We start from the raw sequence: 10563 nt of genomic DNA, 5'->3' as shown, positions 1-10563 counted from the left end.
CACCAGAGGATAGGGCCTCCCTTCAGTCAGCCAAGGGGAGGCCCCAGCTGCTGGGGCTGGACCTCAGGCCCCACCGTGCATCTTGTCCACCCACCCCCACCACCCCACAACCCCGCCCAAGCTGGGCTGCAGGTGGCCTTCACATCCCCTCCCTGCCCACCTCCCACCCACCTGTCCAGGTGGAGTTTCTGGGCCAGAGTCCGCCAGTCGGCACCCCGACTGCAGGGCGGGTCCAGGCTGGTAATGATCTTCTGCCGAATGAGGAAGGGGATCTTGAAGGCACTGGGGCCCACTAGGGCTGGGACCCCCCCTTCACTCTCCAGGACCAGCAGCTCAGTGAATCTCGTGTCCTGGGAGTGGGGAAGGATGGAGGTACCTGTTAGAACTTGCCCAGCCCAGCCCACTGTTCCTCATGCTGGGGGTGGGGGACGCTTGGACCACCCCAGGGGACACATGGGCACAGTTGCTTCTGGGCACCCACCATGGGCAGGTTCCTGCTCCCTGGAGTGTGGAGGTGCAGCGACCTGCCCATAGTCACACAGCCAGTGAGGGGAGGAGCCTCTGACCCCATTCTACTTTCCTCTCCGCTCCTCCCTAGTCACCCCTGCCAGCCTCTGCTGACCACTCTGAACTCCCGGCTCTCCTCGCCCTGTCTCTGCCCTCCACACTGCTTCCTCACTGTTGCCTCGTCTACCTCGCACTCACCCTTCCAAGCCCCAAACAAGCCCTCCTCTCAGAGAAGTCCTCCAGGGCCCCCAGACCAGCTCTGTCTCCCCCTCCTGTCCTGTGGCTCCCATACCCTCTTCCACCCTCTCCCCAAGCCCCACAGTCTCTGTCTACCTCTGTCTACATGTGTATCTATACCTCCCTCCTCGAGACACTTGGAGGAAGCTGCCACGTAGTTTCTAGGAGGTGGGCTTGCAGGGCCGGGAAGGCCCAGTTTGGGGAGCAGGTTATGCAGTGCGGCCCACCTTGGTGATGTTGAAGTTGACATTGAAGCTCTGCCCATCGCCCTCCACCTGCCACACCCACACCTTGCAGGCCAGGTCGCTGGTGCTGGGGCTGACACGCTCCAGGGTGAAAGTGCAGTGCAGGTACTGCTGTGTGCCATTCCAGATGTGATAAAAGGGGATCTCCTGGGGGCAAGGGGGGTTACAGAGAGGCAGTGTCAGGGGAGCCGGGCTTAGGGGAGCCGGGCTTAGGGGAGCCCGGCTTCAAGCATCCTGAGTGTCCTCACCTGGTAGCTGACAAGGAGCTTGCTCTTCCACAGGGAGCTGGGCACGTCGTGGATGGACAAGCGCAGGTTGTGGTAGCTGTCCTTGAAGTGCAGGACGCGGGGCTCCTGGATCAGCTGTCCTCCCAGCTGTTTCTCCAGCTGTACCACCTCCTGCAGTGCCCCGGGTGTCAGCCAAGCCCGCGGGGGCACCCTCTCTACTGCCCCCCTCCCAGGGCCAGGCGTGGTCAGCCCTCTCGGCCAGCCTCCATGTGGCAGGTACCTTGAGTGCATCATGGGTGTCATGCAGGCAGTAGACTCGGATATTGTACTCGAGGGAGGTGCAGGCCACTGGGGCGAACAGAAGCAGCTTGAGGCGCTTGGCGGCAGCCACGCTGAGGGCCTCTCCCACCAGGGCAAAGCGGCCCAGCTGCTCCGTGAAGATATAGCAGGCGCCGGCCTCTAGCTGGCAGTAGTAGAGGTGACAGGGTGCCTCCTCACCCAGGTGCAACACGTCCTGTGGGCAGGGCCCGACAGGTCAGCTGGCAGCCAGCTGCCTAAGGAGTGGCCAGAGACTAGGGAGGGCGCGGGGCCTGGGGGCCAGGCAGGAGCCCCTCCGCTCTGAGCCTGGGGGGATGGGGGTGGCTTCGGACTCACCTCCCAGCTGCCTTCGCAGGACTGCTTTTTGAGGCGCAGGCTCCAGCTCTCGGGGCTGGGCTCCCCACAGTGGTCCATGGTGAGGATGACAGGCCGCGTGAGCAGGACTCCGGGGGGCCCACAGCTAACGATGGGACTCAGCAGGGTCTGACAGCCAGCTAGGGGCAACCTCAAGTGGGGAAATATGGGTGGGAAGGGAAAGGCGTCAGGGGGACCATCTTGGGAGTCTAGGGAGGGGGCTGTGGAATTGGGTGGCACTTAGGGACCCCCCCTTCCCCTGCCCTCCCTTGGGCCAGGCCAGCGCAGGCCCCACCTTAGGGGGGAAGGGCAGGGGCACCAGGGTGACAGCAGGTAGGGCCAGGACCCACCCAGCCCCATCAGCAGGGCCCATGCCCACACCTCACGTCTTCTGGCTTGTGCAGTGTGAGGTAGATCTCGTAGATCTTTCCTCGGGGTATGGCATCCGGGGGGATGAGGAGGCTGATGCCTGTGATAGAGTGGGGGCCGGGGCTTACCAGGGCTGCAGAGACACCAAACGCCCTACCCTACTAGTGCCTCCCTAAGCCTCCCTCCGAGGACTGACTGGTGTCAGCCTGGCCTGGGAACAGAGTTGCCACTGGGACTGCCAGGCTGGCCAGTGGGCATGAAGCTGAGGTAACTCATGTGGGGAATGCATGCCTAGTTAGCCTGGGCACAGAAATTTCTGAATGCTCTACCTCCCTCCCTTATCACCCATTTGAAACCTGCCCTGCCTCCAGGATAAGTGCAGCTCCTGAGAGTTAAGGCCCTTGGCCCTGGGCCTGGCCTGCCCTGCACACTTGCTGTTCTGAAGCCACCCCCCTGCCTGTGCCTCTGGGTGCTCCATCCTCCTGACCTCCCCGAGCTCCTTTCCTCTCCCTCAGCTCGGCCACTTCTGGGCAGGTACCTCAGCTCTGTTCTGTGCTGGGCAGTGGCCCCCTGTGAGTGGGGCTGGGCCCTTTAACAATCCTGCCCGCTTTGGCAGCCCTCCCTAGTTTGGGTGTCATTGCACATGCGTCCTGTCTGGCTGATTCACCTTTGTCCCAGTGTCTAAAGGGGCAGCATCTGAAAGCATCTGCTGCGGCCCGGGAGGGAGAGAGAAGCCAGAAGTGGCGGATTTGTGGCTCCTGCTCCCTTCATGCTCCTGTGCCACCTCCTGGTGGGGCTGCAAGGGTGGTGACAGTCTGAGTGACCCATGTGTGAGTGCTCTGTGGTGGGGTATGCTCAGTCAGGTATTTATTCAGCGAATGCAAACGCTGAGGGAAAACCATGAGCCCTGCTCTCACGGAGTGCTCAGCCCGCAGGGAAATGGGTAAGTGCATGGCAGCCAAGGGTGCTGGGTGTCGGGTGAGAGCAGAGAGGCGCACAGCACCCCCGGCCACCACCCCACTGGGAAGTGAGGGGCGGATGGTCACTGAGCACCCACTGGGTGCCTGCCCTTTTCTAAGATCTTGACAAGGACCATCTCCTAGCAGCCCGCCTGAAGGAGACCATGAAGCAGAGAGAGAGAGGGAGAGCTGCCAGACCAGAAGGGGAAGTAGCAGTTAGGCCAGTGGATGGGGGCAGAGAGGCCGTGTGTGCGAAGGGCAACCCAGTGTATTTGGGTTCATGAAAGCACACAGAGGCTACCAAGTGCAGGAGAAGCGTGGCGGGGAGGGGAGGCCCCAGAGGATGAGTCCTTGTGGATCTGTCATGCAGGCTCTGAGGGGGAAAGTGGAAACTCCAGAAAGGGACATGGTCAAGTCTGGCTCCTACGAATAAACGCTTGCAGCTGTGAACCAGACGAGAGGCAGGTGTGGTGGCCTAGGTCAGGAGAGGCCGCAGGAAAGACAAGCAGAAGGAGGCATGCACAGTGGAGGAGAAAGAAGGATGCGATCAGTGCATGGATGAAGCTGGGGTAGAGATGAAGGGGGAAAAGTGAAGAGCAGGAGGTCAAGGTGACTCCCAGTTTCTGTCTTGAGCAACTCGACTGCGTTGTCCCTGAGGTAGGGAACACGGGGAGGGAGGAGGTTCTGGGGGAAGGTGGGAGACGGTGCTGTTTTAGGCACGAGGAACCTGAGGTGCTGTGAGACATACAGATGGAGCTGCCCAGGATGCAGCTGGGTGTGCGATTCTGTCACCCAGGAGAACCGCGGCTGGGGATGGAGGAGTGGGAGTGATCTATACAGACGCAGCCACTGAGGCGGTGGAATGGGTGGGATCAGCCGGGGAGAGGGCCCTGGGAGGGGGCTCTGAGGAACATCTGCATTTAGGGAGCAGGCTCCAGAAGCAGCTGGAGGGGGACAAGCAGGTCTGGGCCATGCAGGGGCACAAAAACTGAGGGAATAGAGGATATCAGGGTGGGAGCGAGCAGTCACACCAGGCACTGTGGCTCTTTCTCAGATGTCCTAGGGGTTTCCATGAGGTGCTGGGTGGAAAAGCCCCTGTCCGGATGTTTTCCTTCTGCTCTCTCTCCACTAGTTCCCCCCAGGCCCGGCACACACAGGCTGACTGGCTGTGTAGATGAATGAACAGTAGTCCTGCATCCTTGGGGAACAGAAGGGAGACAGCTCTGGCCTCAGTCTCAGTGCCAGCCCCAAAGACTGGATCCTCTCCAGTACTCTGTCCTCCTTCCTTGCTGGGCTGGCCCCGCTCTCAGGGTGAGGCTGACAGGCACTGGAGGAACGTCAAGGCTGTCCTGTCCTCCTCCAGAAGGGACTCATGCTAGTCTTGCCTCCTAGAGCTCGCTGGGGGGCACCTTGGGGGTGTTACCCACCTGTATTAGGGATCATCAGCCGGCCCCCGAGGAAGTTGAAGGTCCCATAGGCCATGTTGCTGGTGCCGCGGGGCAGGGATCGGAAGTAGTTCTGGGTGGAGAGGCGGGAGACGAAGTCCTCCGCCTCCGAGGTGGGCGAGCTGTGGTGCAGCGTGTGGCGGCCGCTGCCCAGTGGGCTGAGCAGGTGTCCGTTGGTGAGCTGGAACTTGGGGCTGGGCCCATCTTGCCGGGGACACAGACTGCCCTGGTAGGTGGTGGTGGTGGTGCTGAGGTCTGGCTGGATGGTGAGCAGATGGGGACTATCTGCAAGGATCAAGATGGACTCAGCGAGTGGCACGGAGGCTGGGGGTGGGGGGCGGCCCTGTGTGGGTGACTGTTGGCGTGGAGGCCCTGGCATGAGTGCGGGGGGCGGGGGCACCCCACCTGCTTTGCTGGGCTTGATGCTGACGGGCTGGAAGCCTGAGGTGAGGATGGACGAGTCGGCCACGTCCGAGTCCAGTCCCTCCTTCTTGCGGCAGTACACAAGAATGAGGACAAGCAGCAGCAAGAGGAGGCACACAGCCACGGCTATGAGGCCCACATAGAGGGCCACGTCCTCTGGGCCGGAAGCAGCTGTGGGAGACAGTGCAGCCTTGAGAGGGGTAGGGGGCAGGAGGCCAGGAAGGAGAGGTCAGCAGTCTACACCCCAGGGGGATGGAGCCTCCACTCCTTGGGCATCAGCGCCAGGGGGTGGTAGGATGCTGGCAGCAAGGGGCATGAAATATCAGCACGCATGCATTCCAGTCCTGCATCTGCCATCACCTTGCTGTGTCACTCTGGGCAAACGGCATGCCTCACCGGCTCAATTCATACTGAAGTTGCTGCTGACAGAGAATTGAGGCGGGGAAGAGCCACTTCCTTGGGTGGCCTGGAGCCCGGCTAAACTGGCTCTTCTGGGGCCATGCGGCCAGGGGCAGCTGAGACTGAGCTCCTAGGATCCCTAAAGCAGGGAATCTGTTTTCTGGGGCAGGGGGTGGGGGTGGGGGATTCTACCAATCTGATTCCTGGCCAACCCTTGGACCAGGAGCAGGGATGCTAGACTCTTCTCCTCTTCTGCCTCCCCCCAGGCCTGGGGCAGGGCTGAGGAGAGAGTGATTGACTGCCCAGAGGAAGCAATATTGATTTTAGAAAGGTTTTGCATAATGGAAGAAATGTCCATCAGAAAGGAATTGACACAGATAATTAGGTTTTTAATTGAAAGAATGGGGGAAGGTGTGTTCTAGAGAAGAAAAAAATCCAACAGAGATCTTTAATTGTTAGTTATGGCCTTGTAATTAACAGGCCTCACAAGCCTGGTGTCCCCACAGGACTTGTATGTGCACTTGGGGGACAGGGCAGGGGTAAACCTGTAGGAGAGGACGGGAAGAGGATTGGGAGACGATCCCAGAGGCTCGGCATGCACGGTAAAACCACTGATGTATGCACGTCTCAGGGCAGGTGTGGGAAATATTGGGGTGTATGTGGGCACATGTTGGGTGTGTTAGGGATTGGGGGGTCCCCCAAAGGTTCTGACCTTTGAATAGAAGGTGCAGCCTATGGCAGGGGACGGACTCCCTGAGCCATCATCACCCCGGGGCAGGGCAGGGCCAATCCTGGCAAACTTAAGAGGGCTCCTGGGTGGAGAGGACTCACTGTGCACACAGAGGTCGCTGGTACAATTGCGAGTATCCAGGTCAGCGCCTTGGCACTCCTCGCCTCCATTGCGGGGCGCGGGGTCTGAGCACTCACGGCTGCGCCAGTGGGTACAGTCGAGCCCACAGGCCGACCACTTGCTCCACGGGCTCCAGCTGCCATCCACTAGACACGAGACAGACATGGACAGAGAGGAGATGGCATGGTCAGCCCAGGGAGCTATAGCCCAGGCTATCTGCCAGCATGGCTCTGCTGGGCAGCCGGACCTGGTGCAACGCCAGGGCCAGGGCCAAGCCTGCCAGTCTGCAAGCCCTCTGGTGTCCAGCGGGCCTGGATGACGCATGCTAATGACAGGAGGCACAATGACGCTGGGCCTGCTTGGCTCTCCCCACACCAGGGGCCATCCTGGCCCTGGGGCAGTGAGGGCCCTCGGTCGCACGATGACCCCTTGATCCCAGGCGCGGGTGGCTCTGCAGTACCAGGCTGGGCCCTGCCCCACATGGACTGTCCCTGTCCCGATGGTACCTTGGGCCCTGTGACTCGGCCCCTCCGCTGAGGCTGAGGCTGCACACAGACTGAGCCCCGCCTCCGATCACACTGAACCCCATCCTGGCCTTGGACTGAGCCTAGCCCTGCGTGCGGGTGGGTGGGATGGAGCCAATGGGGAGCAGGCTGGTGGGCACAATGGAGCCAGGGCACGGAGATGGGCGTGGTGAAGAGCGATGCGGGAGGTGGTGGCCGCTGGTACCTGGGCACAGGGTGGCGCAGGCTGTTTTCTGGACATTCTGCCCCTCACAGAAGGCGCCCCCGTTGAGAGGCGCCGGGTTGGTGCAGCTCCGGCTCCTTTTCTGCCAGCCGCGCCCACAGCTGGCGCTGCAGACAGACCACTCAGTCCACGTCGACCACCCACCGTTCACTGGCCGGACAGAGAAGGACTGGGTCAGGGAGCGGGGGCTTCCTTGGACACGCTGGCCCAGGGGCCAGAGCAGGAGGACAGAGGGGCTGTGAGCTGGAAGTGGGCAGGCTGCAGCTGGGCTGAGAGAAACACCCTGGAGAGGAGGCCACGCTTCTACCCTTCTGCCCCCTGGGGCCTGGCAGCGCCCGCTCCACAACCCCTTTCCCGGTGGGCACTGCGGGCGTTCAGGACAGCCAGCCCTAGCTGCAGCTCCCACACACTTCTCCAACCCAAACCCCAGTCTTTTACAGGGTGACTCCTGCACCCCTCTTTCTGTCTGCTCCTGGGGGTGCCCGGGTCACTCTACTTCCACCCTGGGGTCTGTCGCTTTTCTAGACTTCCATCTTGTCCCTTCATCTCCTCCTGCACCATGTCCCCTGACCACAGGTAAGCCAAGGAATGGTCCAGCCACCAATAACACCTCTGTCCAGACAGGCCCCTCGGCTCCTCAACAACCATGGCCATGGCCAGGCCTTCCCCCATCCTTCCCTGTCAGGCCACAGCTCGGTCGGACCCGTCCCGGCTCTGCAGGGAGCCAGCCACATGTGGTTGCTGCGAAGGCACCCCAGCGCCTTTCCTATGCCCGGAGCCCTTCCACCCCGCCAGCACCGGGGCCCACCATAGACGATGACAGCGGCGGAGGCGCTGCGGCGACGAGCCACGATGTTCTTGGCCACGCAGGTGTAGTTGGCCGTGTCGGCCAGGCGGGCCTGTCGCACCACCAGGCTGTGCTCCCGTGTGATGTACACGTTGGGGTCCATGGATGGGTCCACCAGGTCCTCGTTCCGGAGCCACTCCACCTGGGGGAGGGGGCCATGCCACTTCACCGCTTGACTGTGCTGGCCCTGCCCGGAGCAAGCGTGGCCCCTGGGTTGGGAGGGATCAGCCTGGAGGGGTGGGCAGGGCGGGGCTGAGACATGGGAGCACTGCCCACCTGGAGTGGTACTGCCCACCTGGAGCGGCACCGCACCCCCGCTCACCTCAGCTGGGGGGATACCCTCCGGTGGGCGGCAGGGCAGCACAATGCCCTGTTCCAGCGACACCTCCTTGGCCAGTGGCTCCTGCTCAAAGTTCTTCCGCAAATCTGGGGGCAGAACAGAAGCGTCCCCCTGGCTGAATGCCTCACGCTGGGTCAGCCTGGCTGAACCTGTCTGCTGGTCCTGCAGGGACCAAGGCACAGGCCAAGAAGAAGCACCCAGTGCCCGGGGGGAATGTGGGGGGTGGTTGGGCAGCATCCGTAGGCACTCCCTCCAGCTGTCAAGGCAGGACCTGAGGATTTCTTATGGGACCTCCTCCCGGGTGACACCCTGGGGCCCCTCTGCCCCGGACTCACAGGCAATGCGGATGTAGGCCTTCTGACTCTTGGTGGTGCCCGAGGAGCTCCATGCCACGCACTGGCACCAGAACTCCTCCAACCCGAACACCTTCTCCACCTGCTGCCTCGACACATTGATGCGGACCTCCATGGCAGGCAGTCCTGAGAGGGAAGGAGCGTGGAGCAAGGGCCGTGTCTCGCACATGCTCCTCACTGTCCAGTCCCCTGCGGGGTCCCTGCACCACCACAGACACTCCCTCTGCTGAGCAGGAGAGCGGGCGGACACTGGGGGCAGTCCTCTGCCTGGAGAAGGGGCTCCCGGGGAAGTCCCTTTGTATCTCCTGAAAGTCAGGAGTGGGTACTTGGTCACCCAAGGCCTATCTCCGGGCAGTCAAAAAAAGTCAGGAAAGGGGTTTCCTGCTATTTCAGAGACAAAGTCACGGAGGAACTTGGGGCAATGGAGGTTGGCCTCTAAAGGACCACAGACAGAAGGAGTGAGGCAGATAGGCCAGCCCTGGGGGCCTTTGTGGGTTAAAAAAAAGGTAAGGAGGGATCTAGGGCTTCCCTGGTGGCTCAGACAGTAAAGGATCTGCCTGCAATGCTGGAGACCCAGGTTTGATTCCTGGGTCAGGAAGATCCTCTGGAGAAGGAAATGGCAACCCACCCCAGTATTCTTGCCTGGAGAATCCCATGGGCAGAGGAGCCTGGTGGGCTACAATTCATGGAGTTGCCAAGAATCGGACACTGACTGAGCAACTAACACTTTCACTTTCACAGAGTTATCCGGCTGGCCTCCTGGGGTTAGTAGGTAGATCCTGATGTGTGATGATATAATAACAGCTATTAACAAGATAATGACAGTGATTATGTAGTATGATAATAGACCCCTGGGGCTTAGACAGGGTTTCCCCGCTTGCTGGCTTATCTTCTCCAATCTCCTCCCTTGGAGGTATTTGCTCCCATTCTGTGGATGAGGAAACAGAGGTTCAGAGAGTCAGTGACTTGCCAGAGGCACCCAGGGCTGCCTGCTGTCTGAGTCCAGAATGTGTTCAGGGTTCACCAGGGTTGGGGGGTGCTGGGGGTGGCCCTCGTGCCAGGAGAAACGCTGGTGAGGGGGAGAGACAGCCCACAGAGGGGAAGCTGGCCTGTGATGGGTGTCTGGGACCTTCTTTATCCTGCATGGATTGGGCCCGAAGGATCCCTTCTCAAGGGTGGACACAGTACCCATCCCCCACATATCTGCCACACCCAGAACCAGGTGTGGGGTGTCTGGGGAGGGTCCAGACCTCTGAGGGCCCAGAAGGGAGGGGGACCCCAGCCCTCCTCCAGCCCCCTGGCCCTCAGCTGAAACCAGTGTCCCCAGGAGTGAGAAAACACTGTTTGTTTCCAATTTCTCCTCCTCCTGACCCCAATTTCCCTCGGGTCACTGGCTTATCAGAAAGAGGGAGAGAGGCTGGTGCTTCCATTGTTAACAGAGAAATTCAATTAGGGCTGCCTTGCAGGAGGAGCAGCGGCCCAGCTGAGCAGGCAAGCCAGGAGGCTGTTTTCTGTCTTAATTTCTCTAACGTGTCTTTCCCTGACCCCTGCCCAGACCCCTCCTCATGAGTCTCTCCAGCTCCCACAAAGGTTCCCAGATTTTTCTATCACTCACCCTTGTCCCCTTACACTGTGAGTTCCCACAGGAGATCGGGGGGTCCCCTCTGGCTGAGGTCACTGTTACTGGAGATCGCTCCATTCTGGGCACCGCCTGCCCCATACTCTAAGGTGCTGGATGTAAACGTCCTCAGGGATGGGGTGAGGGCTGAGAGGTGAGAAGGGGTCCCTCACAGGGTCTGTGTATAGGAGAGGGGCCCTGGGCACCAGCTATCTGTCAAGCATCCGAGCAGGAGCTGTGCACCTACTTGGGGGTAGAGACAGGGTCCTCCCTCTCAGCCTCTGGGGTTAGTGGTGGGAGACTTGCAGAACATTTTGAACTGTGT

The 10563-nt window shown here is 60.9% G+C and overlaps 1 protein-coding gene across 3 annotated transcripts in view; it reads right to left on the bottom strand.

Annotated features, from left to right (window-relative positions):
* Positions 1 to 10563, bottom strand: part of UNC5A (unc-5 netrin receptor A) — a 65364-nt gene that overhangs the window by 1239 nt on the left and 53562 nt on the right. Inside the window, exons 3-15 of one of the 3 annotated variants that reach the window (XM_081501905.1) lie at positions 8603 to 8746; positions 8250 to 8353; positions 7889 to 8069; positions 7063 to 7230; positions 6315 to 6479; positions 5067 to 5255; positions 4644 to 4946; positions 2270 to 2357; positions 1871 to 2039; positions 1497 to 1730; positions 1238 to 1387; positions 972 to 1136; positions 172 to 350 (exon numbers count right to left, since the gene is read on the bottom strand). In XM_081501905.1, the coding sequence (XP_081358031.1) occupies positions 172 to 350; positions 972 to 1136; positions 1238 to 1387; positions 1497 to 1730; positions 1871 to 2039; positions 2270 to 2357; positions 4644 to 4946; positions 5067 to 5255; positions 6315 to 6479; positions 7063 to 7230; positions 7889 to 8069; positions 8250 to 8353; positions 8603 to 8746 (2239 nt within the window). Of the gene's footprint in view, positions 1 to 171; positions 351 to 971; positions 1137 to 1237; positions 1388 to 1496; positions 1731 to 1870; positions 2040 to 2269; positions 2358 to 4643; positions 4947 to 5066; positions 5256 to 6314; positions 6480 to 7062; positions 7231 to 7888; positions 8070 to 8249; positions 8354 to 8602; positions 9549 to 10563 lie in introns of all 3 variants that reach the window. The other 2 variants (XM_081501906.1, XM_081501907.1) reach the window with 2 other exon arrangements.

The sequence above is a fragment of the Giraffa tippelskirchi genome, chromosome 6 (genome assembly GCF_054371585.1).
Source record: "Giraffa tippelskirchi isolate mGirTip1 chromosome 6, T2T-mGirTip1v1.2.pri, whole genome shotgun sequence".
Taxonomy (NCBI): Eukaryota; Metazoa; Chordata; class Mammalia; order Artiodactyla; family Giraffidae; genus Giraffa; species Giraffa tippelskirchi.
The sequence above is the reverse complement of the archived record's forward strand: the minus strand, read 5'-3'. Positions and strand labels throughout refer to the sequence as shown.